The following is a 16670-nucleotide window of genomic DNA, read 5'->3' on the forward strand; positions in this document are numbered from 1 at the left end:
TTTGCGGTGCTATATTTGTAATAGCAATTTACTGACGTACGTCTTTTCTTTCCAAAAATATATTTATGATAGTGAGTTAAAATGTATGGAAGTATCGGGGAAGGGATAGTGACAGGGGAAGGGGGGTCATAGACCTACGGATGTGTCTTCACAGAAATGTCATACTAGGCCTATCACTTATCAATACATGAGATCTAAAATTCGTCAGTATGACAATTCACTCTGCTCGATCGATACATGTATATAAGAATCTAATGATATTGAAATCGCGTTTAGAAAATCTAACATTGTGTTACTAACGAAAGTTTGTCATTAATCAACACCACAATATATAACCACACATTTGTATAAACATCTTTATCGCAATTCACCTTTGAATTAGAAGGCTTTGGCCGATATAGTATTGCGTTGTGTGACGACACAATTGAGTCTGTTTGTAATACAATTGAGAAATGCAACAGAAACTCTCATTGGTCCATGTGTGTAAGTCCGCCCAAATTCCCTTATACGGGAGTAGTCAGCATTTGAAAACACGACGGCCAGATGCTAGAGGGGAAAAAAAACTTCAAAGGAAGAAAGAGAAAAAGTTGTATTCTTGTGTTGTTTTCTCTTAAATTTGATATTTAAAAAAATCCTAACATATTTTCCTACTATACTTGTGTCCAAACATACCTTCAAATGTTTATTAAAACCCCATACGCCCCAAAAACTCGATCAAAGCTTTTGATGATTTCGTTCGTAGACGTAGCCATGTTCGGTAGCCAGTCAACTCGAATCCCGGTTCATTTCCATACTGGCACAAAAGCGTCTAGATGTGTAGTAATACCCCATAAATATTTTAACAAAATAGTTTAAATAATATACCACCCCAGTCCTCTTAAATGATTATTATTCAAATAGCTAAACTCACGGCAATGCGGCTTTCATTAGTCATGAGCGCCGCGCCGGACGGTCTCCATCTAATGTCCTTATGTAGCGTTTTCGTTAATCAAGAGCTTATTTTACCTTTACAAAAACTGGTACAAAAAATGTTTTAATTTCTATTAATCATTCGTGTTGATAATAAATGAAGAACGAATACTTAACTTACAGCCGATTTTATGAATAAGATAGTTCGAATTGATCGGCTACCTAACATGGCTACGTCAACAAACGAAATCATCTGAAGCTGCGAGTTTTCAGGTCGTGTGTGGCTTTAACGAATATTTGAAGGTATGTTTGGACACAAGTATATAGTATGAAAATATGTTATGATTTTTTTATATTGAGTTTATGAGGCAGCAACACAAGAATACACCGATTTCAGGCCTCAACCGTCCGCAGCTTTTTGTGACCCGTAAATCGAAGGTTTTTATAAGAGGTGGATCTTTTCAGAGAGCTATGTACAGTTCTCCAGCTACACTGAATCTGCTCGAGAAAGTGGGCGGGCTGTAATCGGCCAATGAAAACTCTTGTTGTATTACATCAAGCATGTCATTCAAATTGTTCAATCGTCTCATTCAATTGTGTCGTCACACAATGCAATACTATATCGGGTAAAGCGTTCTAATTCAGAGGTGAATTGCGATAACATCAAGCGTATGATTTTTGATTCTGTATGTGGCGGGTGTGACCGGTTGACAGATGATGCATACTCCTCCTGGACACCAGATCCCACCTCTGTTGTGTCCAGGGATCCGTGTTAGCCCAACTCTCAATTCTGTATTCCTTATGGGAGCTGTGAAATTGATCACTGTTCGTTGTCATCACTTTTCATGAAATATTCGGGAAGTAAATATATTTCTTTCCGTTTTCAAATAAAATAAAAATTGCATTATATTGTTTCGAATTCGTTGATTCAGCTTTGTCATGGTTCTACCTGAATGATGTTGTACTGTCAGCAGTTTGCTATTCTTCATTGAGTGGTTTGTTACATTGTAATTCTATCGGATACTATATTATTCGCAGTTATTTGTCCATCAGGGCATTTAAATTCGTGTTCGAATCTTGAATAGCATTCGACAATTTAGCTACAACCAGTAAGTTTCCTTCAAAACCGTATTCATTTTTGTGAATGGGTTTTCTTTTCAGATACATTTTTCAAGTTAGTGTTTGGAAATCCTGGTTTCCCTTCGGACGACATGCATTGCCAATTGAAGCTTTCATTCCGGGTTGCCTGTCTATGGATTGAAAGAATCACGTGCTATTTCATACATATGTGAATGAAATTAGCTAACATTGTCGCCACCTAAATATATCTTTGTGGTGTTGTTTTTTTTATTTTGATGATAGAACAGGACATATTTTATGTTCGGCTGAGCAAAGCGAAAGAGAAGATAAAACTTGAGACTTTAGAGGGTCTCGATTTTATTGCCGTTCTATGTCAACTTGCCTGCAAACATATCTATCACCACACACAATATAAACCCTGTAAGAAGCAATCGTGTGCGACATTTTTACATGCATCTACAAAACAGAATATGGAAACACAGCGTAAAAAAGGAGATCGTGTAGGATAATGGGAATCGTGCAAAATTTGTTGTCGATTTCTATTATTTTGAAGAATCGTCTTTCAAGTTCCATAAAATGTACAAATTTGTAGGGCATTAAACGTTTAATCTACAGTGTATATAGTGCTTTTTCTATTCGTGTTGCGAAGATGAAAAATTGTGCTAAAATGACTTCAGGAATCTGGAGAATATTACTTTATTGACGACTAATATCAAGATAGCAGTGTTGTGTTCAACACAAATATCCACTTCGGCGATTTAATCAAGAGACACCCCAGTGGGAAAAAGCCCCCTGGTAACAAAATGGAAAAAATAAAGTTCTGACTTACCTAAAACAAAAACCACGGTACGTTTCATCTATTTTTGAATTTTGCTTCTGGAAGGCATATATTCATAACTGAGTACACCATGTACAAAAATCTGATAGTTTTAATTGTTTTCCAATTTCAATTTACGAAAACCCTGTTCACATTTTATTTTACCCGCACCAACATGGATATTTAAATGTATCAGATTTTATGCTGTATGTATGTACATGTACATGAAATATATGAAAGGTGAAGATAACGAACAGTAATCTTCACTATTACATGGATACCCACTTCAGTCCCTGCCCGGGGTTGAACTCATGACCTGCGGAACCAAATCTCCAAGCAGCGCTCGACCATCTAGGAAAGTCTAAAAAACTTGTTTTCGATGACGATGGAATCCTCGCCATGCTGGCACACGCTACACGGTCATGGAAATGGAATACAGTCATTTGAAGTAAATTCAAGAGGATATATAAATATATATATATATATATATATATATATATATATATAAAGCACAGAAATAGCAATGAACTCTTTTAAAAATGAACATAACTGCCCTACATGCATGTAAGTGAAGAAATAAGTAACACAAAGCACAGAAAATTTCACTTTATTTGGATACCCACTTCCGCCCCTACTCACGACCTGCGGAACCAAATCTCCTAGCAGTATGTAACCAGCGCGCTAGACCGCTTGACCAAGACTTGCCTATTCTAACCCGGATCCCCACGGGACAATTTACAATGAATTTTCATAAACAGCGACATATGACATATGTTGACCATGTGACATTGCATTATGCCATTTTCTTTCTTCTACTAGAAATACACTTTTAAAAAACAAATTTGAAAATGATGGTTTATCAAAATTAATATCAGTATGGCCATAAAAAAATTAGATATTTCGTATTTTGCCAGAGTATCGGTAATAACGAAATAAAGACTAATATAATATAAACGAAGTGGTCCAACTCTCAGTTCTTGACGGACTAAAGTATCAGTTTGATTCTTCAAGTACCAAGCAATGCATCTCCCGGGATATGAGAGTAAACGAATCGGACACCAGTGGCGTAGGTAGGTTTGAAATACTTGTAGAACATTTTTCGTAATATGTAATAAAAATTTAACGAAAATATTTGTAAGCACGTGCATACAGTGCTACAGTGTAGCTACGCCACTGGACACTTGACTTTCGAAGATGCGGGCAAAGTATATACGTAAATATTTAAAACAGACCCATATTCATCCTAAAGTTACAGGTATTCGAGCACTCCACACAAAATTATATTGCTTTGGTACAACTTAATATTTACTTTTGATATAAGCCAAAAGAAATGTAGTAAGCAAAATGAAATGTACCGATCATCCCTTTGAATAGGACAGTGTAAATACAAGTCTAGGCTGAGGGGGAGGGGGTAATGTATTATACATTATATCACATGATAATTTTTGTATACCAATAGATATGACCTTCCAAATTAGACAAGATCGAAAAATCGCCAGGAGTTCTTTTGTTTGAGAATGAAATTTTATCGCTCCAGTTTTTAACACAGTGATTATTTAAACCAGCATTTTTATTGCGCCAATAAATATTGACAAATTTATATCATTTACGTGTTATGTAAATACTGTACGCTGTGCCTTAAGTAAACCGCTAACATCACCATGTAGGGATGGGCTGCTGGTTGGATTAGTAACTAAAGCATTTGATATATATCATGATAGGGTACGAGACTCTGTATTAAATGTGTGATGTTGAGGACGATTGCTTCTACTAAAGTAGATTTTAGAATATGGAGAGCACTTCATTTTATGCGTACTAATAGCCACTGAATCCATTACATTTCCTAAAACAAATCAGATATGCTTGAAACCATTATAAAGAATCTGAACAAACAATTACCTTTTTCGTCGATGCAACATATGGAAAGTTATACAATTGTAAGATACAAATCATATGAAATGCGTGGGACACGATGTAACAGCTACACACCAGATGTAACTGTGAACCCCTCCTCTCGCCACAATATTTAGATTATATTAAGGTATAACTCGGCACCTCTCTGAACTATAAAAAAGCCAATTACAATCGGTTACATGTATGTAGAAATGCATGATGTATACTTTGAGGACGTGTTTACATATGTAAGGTATGACTTATGTCGACAACCTACATATACATTGCCACCATCATCATTACTACCAACACTAATAACACCACAACCACTATCACAACCACTAACACTAATGACATCACAACCACTATCACCACCACTAACACTAATAACACCACAACCACTATCACCACCACCAACACTAATAACACCACAACCACTATCACCAACACTAACACTAATAACACCACAACCACTATCATTACTACTAACACTAATAACATCACAACCACTATCACCACCACTAACACTAATAACACCACAACCACTATCACCACTACCAACACTAATAACACCACAACCACTATCACGACCACTAACACTAATAACACCACAACCACTATCACCACTACCAACACTAATAACACCACAACCACTATCACCACCACTAACACTAATAACACCACAACCACTATCACCCCTACCAACACTAATAACATCACAACCACTATCACCACTACCAACACTAATAACACCACAACCACTATCACCACCACTAACACTAATAACACCACAACCACTATCACCCCTACCAACACTAATAACACCACAACCACTATCACCACTACCAACACTAATAACATCACAACCACTATCACCGCTAACACTACCATCACCACCACTATTACCATTACAACGAATACAACCACCACTGCAAATCTGGTTAAGATAAGATCCTTTGATCCGCTCAGGTAGATCGCTAAAATAGAGTATGAAGTAACCCAAAAGAGGTCACGTCCGCATGACCTTTCGTTGAGTCAATCAAATTCACGCTGTCAGATTCTACCAGCGATGTTTTCCCGTGCAAAAACCCATAAATATATACGTTAGAAATCACTGCACGTATGATTGGAGGCTGCACATCATTCAAAACATGAAATGTAAATAATATCTGCTGAATAGCCGTCAGTATTTGTATGTCGCAATCTGATTGGCCGATAAATTTCATGAATATTCCAAACGAAAGGTCATACGGACGTGACCCTCTACTGGGTTTTTTGAGATCTTAGGGCGACTTCAGTTTATACCCGAATTAGTTGGGTAAATATTCCGATTTCTTTTTTACTTTCATGTATTACACTCCAACCAATCACATCCATCGTTTGAAAATTGACACATGCGCAGTATCCTTGCAAGATCGATATGTTGCTACCACACTAACCCTGAAAGGCAGGGTTACTTGGGTAGAGTTCAAAGGTCACAATACGTCATAAAAGAGTTTAAACTATCTTCGTTCGATTGCGACTCGGGTAAGGTTAACGCTATTTGGTACCGCTTGCAGGGCGGCGACCACGAGTTACCTGCCCCTATACAATGAGTTAATTGCCCCTGTATTTCATCTGTTAAGTTGTACTTAAAATAGGCTAACTCTTACGCAAAAAAAGATAGAAAATATCAAATATGGGAAAGCGGGACGATAGACCAAACATATCTACGAAGAGACCGTTGGTGACGGAAATATCTCTGTCTTTAGTAGTGTCCGCGAGGTATATTAATTTATAAAACATGAGATATTAGTACCGTATTGCCCGGGAATCAAAAGATTTTTGCAAGATTGGTAAGTATATTCTATATAGGCTAAACAAGCACAAGGCCAGGGCACGTGGGAAGTCATTCCGCAGCGCAGGAATGACCAAAACTAGCCTACTACGGTACCATTTACAGAAATTACCAAAAAAAATGACAAAAATTACCGAGAGAGGAGCTAAAATGATCTCAGTAATACATGACATCTACTATCATATTCACATTAAAAATTTTGGTCCCTCCTTTGACGACTTCAATAATTTTTAATTTCGGTCATATCTTTGGTATTTTCTGTGAACGTTTGTAATTTCGGACATTATATGTAACAATCCTACTATTCATTCCACAATGAAGGCCAGTGGGCCTAGATTTTTAATTTGATACCCATATAAACTCAACACTGCGCAAGTTACGTCACGGAATGCAATATAGGGGAGGAGAAAATATTTGGCTGGACCAGGAGTCAAACCTAGGATCCCTGCATTACTTGTCAGGTGCTCTAACCACTGAGCTATCCAGGTCGATATCCACGGTCTGTGTAGCCCTAACTACTAAATTCCTCCCTTTAATTTGTCTTTGCCGTCGAAGACACACAACCCAAGATTCATTTCACCCCTGGCAGGACAAGAGTAGTCATGGCACCAACTGGTAAAATCTTGCACAGAGGTCCCTAGGTTCAATTCCCGATCCAGCCACAAATTTTCTCCGTGTATGTCTATCTGAGACTGAGTTGGAAAATTACGGTATCTTCATAGTGACAAACTAATGAAAATATTGATCAAATTCGACTGGTCAAGGACTGTTAATATAAATAAATTTGAAACATTGGTCATTGTAATGATTGGTTTCATGTTATACTAAGCTTGTGTTTCAAGACAAGGCTGTCTTTGTTGGTGATGATACTGATGTATATATTTAGAAACAAGTAATGCTTTGATTTTGATTACAGGTGTGGTCTTTAAAAAAATTAATGCATGGCAAGGTTGATAGTGAGACTAATAAATTCTTTCAGCAGAATTCAGCTAGACACACAAAAAAAGACAATCACTACAGCCTTCCAAGAAGATGGACTGCCTCACAATAGTTTCCTTGAGGACTGTCTTGAAATATCCAGAGTTTAAGGTATGCATTTTGTACACCATGAAAATCAGCTTATAGTTTAGCTATTATCTAATTAGAGGGAATTTTCAATAGGGACTGGGTCTTTTCATTTACTGGACTCTTATGTAACAATGACACTGTTCTTCCACCCCTGTTAGATCCACTATAACTTTAAGGAAAATAATTGGATCATCCTGTCCCACCAATATGCACATCTACAAATGAGAATCAAGCATTGCACAAAGTTTCAAGACTATCCGATAAGCCATATAGGAGAAGTGTTCACAAGATTTTGTGACAGACAGAAAGACGGATGAAGTACAAAAACTATGTCTCCCCCTGGAAGATGGGAGACATAATTAGAATTTTTTTTAGACAGAAAGGAATGAGATCTCTGACACAGATTTTGCTATGAATATATATCATGTTTTGCTGAGTGAAAACATTTTTTTCTTCTCTTTTATTTATGCGTATCTAAGCACAAGGTAATTAATACTTTTCATACTTTCCCAATTTGAACATTTTATGTGTCAATTTTCCCAATTCTACGGACTCTGGACCCAGTTTGAAAATGGTAGGAAAACCCCTGCAAAGACTCAAATATGAAATCATTTTCAATTAGAGGTTAAAACATTTAGTAATGAATTAATTACTGGAATTTATGAGGACTACTGAGACATGTTAAAATGGTGTCATATTTGTCTTCAGATTCAAGAAACGGACTCTATCTGGAAAAGGAAAACAATATCAAAGCTCCTCTGAGAGAAGTTGGCCAAGGAAAGCATTCAGAAGAAAGTGGAGATTCATTGTTTTTACCAGATCCAGCAGATCACAGAAAGCATCTAGTAGGGGAGGTAAATGAAGCATCTTTTACTCCCTATATACAGGGCTTGAAGCTAACTTTTTATGTCACCAGTCCAGCCGGACTGATGGGGTATAATTTCAACCAGTCCGCTGAAAAATTTACTAGTCCAACAGAGTTTTCCAGAAATATTTAAACACATTTCATTAATGTTATTAAAATAAAATTTAGCTCAATATGTCTTAAACAATATTGTAACACTTAAATGTGGGATTTATATTTACAACTCGGATTTGTCTGATAGGTCTACAGATCGAAGCATGCCAAACGTGTAAAGAACAAGGTACGATTGTATACATAAAAAGGCCCAAAAATTTTCTCTCAATAAAATGTGTTTGGAATTAACCTTAATAAGCGTTTTAAGAAAGTAAAATATATGCCAGGTATACTATGTCAACAAAACCAGAATGATATTTCTAATTGGACAGCATTATGACATTTCCTGCCTTTTTATGCCCCCGAGATTGAAGATCGGGGGGCATATTGTTTTTGTCCTGTCTGTCATTCTGTAATTCTGTCATTCTGTCTGAAACTTTAACCTTGCTAATAACTTTTGAACAGTAAGTGATACAGCTTTGTTATTTCACATGAGTATTCCTTGTGACAAGACCTTTCCGTGGGTACCAACATTTTTGACCATGTGACCTTGGAGTATGACCTACTTTTTGAAAACTTTAACCTTGCTAATAACATTTGAACAATAAGTGATAGAGCTTTGATATTTCACATGAGTGTTCCTTGTGACAAGACCTTTCCGTTGGTATTAAACCTTTTGACCTTGACATTTAACTTACTTTTAATTTTTTTTTTACATTGGTCATAACTTCTAAATGGTAAATATTAGAGCTTTCGTATTATACATGATGATTTCTTTTGACAAGATCTTTCTACTGGTACCAAGATATTTGCCCTTGTGACCTTGACCATCTTTGGAATTGGCCATTATCTGGGGCATTTGTGTTTCACAAACACATCTTGTTTTCAAATAAGCCTGAAAACTGTCAAATGTCATACAGATTATTGCTCAGGAAAAGATGTGCGCATTTGTCGAGCAAAATAAAAATGATATATATTGTGTATTAATTTAAGATGAAAAACATACTTGAATATGAATTTGCTCGACGCATGCACTGTATGTTTTCTGATAAGAAAACCACCTGAATTTGTGGATATTTTCATTGAAAATGGCATTTTTGCAATTTTATGCCAACTTCTAGTTCACGTCATATGACACAAATCATTTTGCTGATCAAACTGAGCAGATTTTGGGTTTGCTAATCCATTCCTTATTTGAATGCCAGGGTTTGAGCTCCAAGTGAAATCATCGATATTTTGGGCCAAATGACTATAGAAACTGTACCTACTTCTTTCATAAGTATATTTTCCAAAATGATGCTTTAGAAAATTAACTCATCTGACTGACTAAAACAAATGTCAGTCAGTCAGCCAGACTTTTAACCAGTCACGGAGTGACAGGCATACATTAATTTTGAGCCCTGTATATATTGCCAGACAAGTAGTCCAATCAGATTATAAACTTTAACTGAAAAATTTACAAGCCCATTCATAAATTAGAGACCGGTGGCAGTGCAGTGTTTCTCACCAATGCTACAATCCCTAAAATTATGCTATGTCAGTAATTCCCAAATGTCACAGGCATCAAACTTTCAATATATACATAAATGAAAATTGTAAAACTTAAATTCTGTTGGCAAAGTTCAGCAAGAGAGGCATACATTTTGTTTCAAATCCCCTTATATAATTACATGTATTCATTTAGAATGTTTTCTTAGTTTCCAGGATTAAGCCAGCCAGTAGATGAGACTATTATATCAAAAATACATTTACTTGTACACGAGGGCACACAAAGCGTTGATGAAACAAAAAGACATTTCCGTCTGTTTGTAAAGGATACTATTTCACCAGGGAACACCATCTCAGAATTTAACAGATGCTTTTACCCCGCCAATAAGGATGTAAGAAATCACATTTACAGGGCACTGAGATTTTGCCAGTAAGTTCTAAATTTTTAGGTCACCTGAATTCATTCAGGTGACCTATTGCTATCTGTTTTTGTCCGTCGTCGTTCGTCGTGCGTTAACATTTGAACATTTTCAGCTTCTTCTCTGAAACCCCTGAACCAATTTCAACCAATTTTGGCATATAGCATCTGTGGGTGGAGGGGAACAAAAATTGTGAAATTCGTGGTCCCTGCCCCCTGGGGCCTAAGGGGTGGGGCAAAAACCATCAAAATGAGTGTAATTTTAAAAAATCTTCGTCTTTACTCCTGGACATCAAGAAGCCAAACTGTGGGCATAATTATAATGAGCGTTGAGCCCTCTACCAAAAATGTGAAATTCATGGCCCCTGGGGCAGGGCTTCTTGTGTTAGGGTGGGGCTCTATTGGTCATATAGTGAAAGTGTAGAAATTCTTTGAAAATCTTCTTCTCTGTCTCTGGGTATTAAGTAGACAAACTAATAGCATGGTAATGATGAGCAAGGATGCCTCTTTGTACCCCATGCAACAAGTTGTGGGGGGTATACTGGAATCGGGTTGTCCGTCCGTCCGTCTATAGACGCAATGGTTTCCGGGCTCTAAAGCATTATCCTTTCCACCTACCGTCACCATATCATATATATGGACTACCCATGGGATGAAGATGTTCCCTATCGATTTTGGGGTCAAAAGGTCAAAGGTCAAGCGCACTGGACATTGAAGTAGCAATATGGTTTCCGGGCTCTAAAGCGTTATCCTTTCCACCTACAATCACCATATCATATATATGGACTACCCATGGGATGAAGATGATCCCTATCGATTTTGGGGTCAAAAGGTCAAAGGTCACGCGCACTGAACATTGAAGTAGCAATATGGTTTCCGGGCTCTAAAGCGTTATCCTTTCCACCTACAGTCACCATATCATACATATGGACTACCCATGGGATGAAGATGTTCCCTATCGATTTTGGGGTCAAAAGGTCAAAGGTCATGCGCACTGGACATCGAAGTAGCAACACTCAGAAAAGAGGTAGTTTATACCTATTACCAACACCCTTTGGGAGATTGGGGTAAGCGGGGGATATTCTTAGTGAGCATTGCTCACAGTACCTCTTGTTAAAAATTGTGAAATTCATGGCCCCTAGATCAGGGGTTCTGTTGCTAGGGTGGGGCTCTATAAGTCATATAGTGAAAATGCATTATTTCTTTGAAAATCTTCTTCTGTGTCCTTGGGTATTAAGTAGACAAACCAATAGTATGGTTATGATGAGCAAGGATGCCTCTTTCAAAATTGTGAAATTCATGGCCCCTGGGTCAGGGTTTCTGGTATTAGGGTGGGGCCCTATTGATCATATAGTGAAAATGCATTTTATTTCTTTGAAAATCTTCTCCTCTGCTGCTGGGTATTAAGTAGACAAACTAATAGTATGATAATGATGATCAAGGATGCATCTTTCAAAACTGAAATTTATGGTCCCTGGGTAAGGGGATCTGGTACAAAGGCGGGGCTGACCACATAGCTATGAAATGTTTCTTCCATCCAAAAGTAAAATTCTTATATTTAAACACAAACCTAATTCAAACATTGGAAGGTTGTTACATGATACTCAGGTGACCTATAAGGCCCCTGGGCCTCTTGTTTTTTTCTCAGGCTCAAATGTGCTTTTCTGATCAAAATTTGTTAGTTGTCTGTCGTCGGCATAAACTTTTCACATTTTCATCTTCTTCTCCAGAACCACTGAGCCAATTTCAACCAAAACTTGACACAAAGGGGAGATAATCACAAAATTAGGGTGGGGTCATTTAAAAATCTTCTCAAGAAGCACTGGGCCAGAGGACCTGAAATTATCATTAAAGATTCCTGACCTAGTGCAGATTCAAGTTTGTAGCTCACCTGAGCTGAAAGCTCAAGTGAGCTTTTCTGATAATTTTTTGTCCGTCGTCTGTCTGTCTGTCTGTCCGTCCGTCTGTCTGTTAAACTTTTCACATTTTCGACTTCTTCTCCAGAACCACTGGGCCAATTTCAACCAAACATGGCCAAAAGCATCCTTGGGTGAAGGGCTTTCAAGTTTGTTCAAATGAAGGGCCATGTCCCTTTCAAAGGGAAGATAATCATAAAAATGAAAAAATAGGGTGGGGTCATTTAAAAATCTTCTTCTCAAGAACCACTGGGCCAGAAGAGCTGAAAATTACCTGAAAGCTTCCTGACGTAGTGCAGATTCAAGTTTGTTCAAATCATGGCCCCTGGGGAGTAGAATGGGGCCACAAGTGGGGGGGGGTCAAAGTTTTACATACAAATATAGGAGAAAGCTTTAAAAATCTTCTTCTCAAGAACCATTGGGCCAAAGAAATTGACATTTACATGAAAGCTTTCTGACATAGTGTAGATTCAAGTATGCAAAGGGTAGTTTGGGCCATAATAGGGACTAAGGTTTTACATGGAAATATATATGGAAAGTCTTCAGATATGGGCCAAAGTGACTCAGGTGAGCGATGTGGCCCATGGGCCTGTTGTTACAAATCATGACCCCTGGGGGTAGGATGGGGTCACAATAGAGACCAAAGTTTTACATGCGAATATATAGGGAAAATCTTTAGAACTGGACCAGGGTGACTCAGGTGAGCGATGTGGCCCATGAGCCTCTTTGTTAACCTATATCTTTTATTTGTGTGAAGATATTCAAACATTAAGAACAGACATATATATATATAAATCTTTTTTTCTTTCATTTTTTCATCCAGGGTAGTTTAGAACTGTGTGCATTGGTTTTGGAAGAATTTGGACTGTTTAGGCTAAAATCCATTATGTAAGTTCATCTTTGTGGTGCACAAATTCCATATGATCATTTCAAATAGTCAACATTGCTTCTATTTTCAATCTGAAATTCTACATGTATTTTGTTTGAGAGATGAAAACAATCCTCGAAACATTATCACCGTTATCTTTAATTTTCCATCATACTTGTGTCAAAGAGTTGAACTTTCTTTACCAGTAATTTTATATTGACTTCGCATTGTGTGATATATAAAGTTTTTATGATTTTATTTTCTGTCTAAGATATTCAATATTTAAAGGAAAAAGATAATGGTAGGAGATGGTAGGATAAATTCTAATTATTCAGAGAAACTTGATAAATACTGTGTTTGAACTTATATACTCGATAACACAATAGAAGAATGCAATTTACTAGTTAAACTTTGATAGGATACTAAATTTAGGATGAGCCAATAAGATTATGTCTTGTTTTTCATGTTACAGGATTGGACAGAATATGAACACACACATCCAATACTTCAAAGATATTATGTTTGTGGAGGCAGAGATTTTGATTGCATCCACTGTTTAGAATACATCCTTAAGGGAAGCAGACTGCCGCCTTTACCCAATGATATAATGATTAATCATAACTATATCTGTTTTGTACCAAATAGAAAGACCATTGATTCAGGTCATTTTCAAATCCACTGGCATACATTGTACTATACATGCAACCTTTTCAAACTTTACATTTAAGATTTTGTAAAGGAAATATCTTAATGTTTCACATGTTTACCTTTCACTGTGCTATGTAATTCATTATACCTGCCATTATTCCAGTCTTCCTGAACATAATTTGTTTTCTGCAATTTCATTGGCCAAGAGGCTTAATCCTGGGTTATCAGATTGAGCATTTATATTTAGTATCCCATTGATTTTGTCAGCACTATATAAGGAGCTGACTCAGATTTACTCACTCTGCTAGGTTAAAGAACTCTAAGGTTTGTACTTTTCACATGAATTTCATGTTCGCCTCTTATCTTTTACATAGAGTAGGAAATGAACATAACATTGAGTTAAGGAACAATTTAGATTTTACATTATAATATGTAAATACCTTAGCAGAGTCAATTTACTTGGTTCAGGGTAGTATCAGATATTACTTTTTCAGAGTTTAAGTGTTTAGGCTATCTCAATGTTTCTATAGTTAGCCTTGTCCTATGTTACTTTTAGATGTATGGAAGCCTTTTAGTGTTATAACACTATATTTATGCCCCCATTCAAAGAAGAGGGGCATATTGGTTTGCACCTGTTGGTCGGTCGGTAGACCACATGTTGTCCGCTTAATATCTTAAGAACCATTCACTTGATCGTAACATATTTCATATGTGAGTTGGTTATGAAAAGAAGAGGACCCCAATTGTTTTTCAGGTCGAATTGTCAAGGGTCAATCTACTCTGGACATAGGAAGACACTGCCTGCTCAATATCTTGAGAACCCTTTGCTTGACAGACATCAAACTTGGTACACTGGTACATCTCAAGGAGTAGATTTGAGGTCACATGGTCAGAAGTCAAGGGGTAAACTGGACACAGTAATATATTGTCTCTTATGTTTTAAGAATTATTTGCTTGATTGACACCAAACCTGGTACAGCATAAGGAGTAGATGACCCCTATTGATTTTTAGGTCACTTGGTCAATCCACTCCTGACATAGGAAGATATTGTTTGCTCAATATTTCGAATTGATGATACTACTATCAATCAAATTATGCATGTGTATAACCCTTTTCAATTTTGCACCATGGGGGCTTATATGTTTTACAAACACCTCATGTTTTATAGTTTGTGAAAGCTTGTTAGGGTCATAACTTTAGATTTTCTTATTATGGTACTTGCCCGTCAGAGACTGGACATATTATGGTATGGTGTTGTCTGTCCGGACCTTGTAAGATGGGATACAGACTGAACCGTAAGCTCCAGAATCTTACAACTTGGTACATTTGATCACCATAAAAGGAAGATGCTTATTGTTTTTTAAGGTCAAGGTTGTAGGTTCACTTAATAGGAAAACCTTGTTTGAGAAAATTACAGATTCTTGAACTGAGTATTTTGAGGAAACATTACATAGAAAGTACATGATTTGTCAAATTTCTCCCAATATTCAACTGAGAACCTTATTCTGCAGAGTATTTGTATGGGTATGGAAAATGTGTATGTGGTTATGATTTTGATTTTTGTTTTAATTTTTTTTTTTTTGAAAATTACAGGTTTAACCGAGTCAGTTTTTGAGGAAATATACATGTATTAAATAAATGACGGCTTGACCTTTTAACTCATCTCACAGTTTTGAAGCTAGGGTCTTTGTAAATAACTTCTTTGGTGTTTTAGAATATTTACAGATTGTTGATCATGATCAATTTTGGGGAAATATTTTCCGCAGAGCTCTAGTTGTCTATCTACCGGCCTCCTGTCACTTTTAAGTTTAGGAGCTTTTATTCATGGAAAGAAAGTATGTGACAGCCTGATGATGGCTGATACTATTTAAAGCCTTTTTATACGCCCGTCTTAAGACGTTCCATATTATGGTATGGCGTTCATGTCCGTCCGTCTGTTAGCTTTTTCGTGTCCGACCCGTAACTTAAATACTACAAGGCCTAAAATCATCAAACTTTGTCTGTAGATACATCTTGGGTAGAAGGTGTGTCGCACATTAAAACCAGGTCACTGTGACTTTTCATTAAGAAGATATGGCCATATATGGCAAAAACTTGTCCGGCTCATAACTTGAAAACTATTAGACCTAGAATCACCAAAATTGGTCAACTAATGCATCTTAGGTAGAAGGTGTGTCGCATCCTACTTTAAGGTCACTGTGACATTTAATTAAGGTGATATAAAAAAAATGTTTTAATGGGTACAATCTATACTGTTAACAATATGTGACGGGCGTATCATGTGCCGTGACGTTGCACTTTATTCTAGAAATGGCATCAGAAAAACACCCTATGTAACCTTTTCTGCTTGTACTCATTTATTTTTATTGGAAAACTTATTACTTGTTATCAGCTACTCTAAAACAATATTGACTTGTGCTATAATAAATTTGTAAACTTTACAAGTCTTTTCATTTCAAACAAGGTGTTGAACAAGTTGTTGAACATCATCTGGGATTCACAACCAAACAGGTACAACATGGAAACAGTGTGTTCCATGATTTCTGTAGTGTAACAAGTCCAGCTGATCCCAAGTACACTGTACTATTGACAACGATTGTTTTTGATAAGCACAATAGAAGTTCTACTTTGGGAGAAGCTATAATTATTTTAGTCCTAGCATACACTGCTTCCTGTTAGAGTTAGGGTGCTGTATAACTTGGTACCTCTTTGAGATAAAATGCTTTATCATCAAATCATAAAGCATCTTCCCTCTAACAGATACCAGAT

General features: G+C 36.8%; 1 protein-coding gene and 1 long non-coding RNA gene across 4 annotated transcripts; both read left to right on the forward strand.

Annotated features, from left to right (window-relative positions):
• Nucleotides 1–4961: 4961 nt before the first annotated feature.
• On the forward strand, nt 4962–5672 carry LOC130053551 (uncharacterized). Its single transcript, XM_056160892.1, has one exon. It carries the CDS (start codon nt 4962–4964, stop codon nt 5670–5672), a length of 711 nt encoding a protein of 236 aa, XP_056016867.1.
• A 757-nt stretch (nt 5673–6429) lies between these two features.
• Nucleotides 6430–16338, forward strand: LOC130053436 (uncharacterized). 3 transcript variants are annotated; one of them, XR_008802022.1, is made up of 7 exons: nt 6430–6534; nt 7516–7625; nt 8313–8458; nt 8711–8749; nt 10260–10480; nt 13208–13272; nt 13725–16338. It is a non-coding gene; the product is annotated as an uncharacterized LOC130053436 (long non-coding RNA). The 3 variants fall into 3 exon arrangements; XR_008802023.1 differs by having other exon boundaries at nt 6436–6534; nt 7519–7625; XR_008802021.1 differs by lacking the exons at nt 6430–6534; nt 8711–8749 and having other exon boundaries at nt 7158–7625.
• Nucleotides 16339–16670: the final 332 nt, after the last annotated feature.

The sequence above is a fragment of the Ostrea edulis genome, chromosome 3 (genome assembly GCF_947568905.1).
Source record: "Ostrea edulis chromosome 3, xbOstEdul1.1, whole genome shotgun sequence".
Taxonomy (NCBI): Eukaryota; Metazoa; Mollusca; class Bivalvia; order Ostreida; family Ostreidae; genus Ostrea; species Ostrea edulis.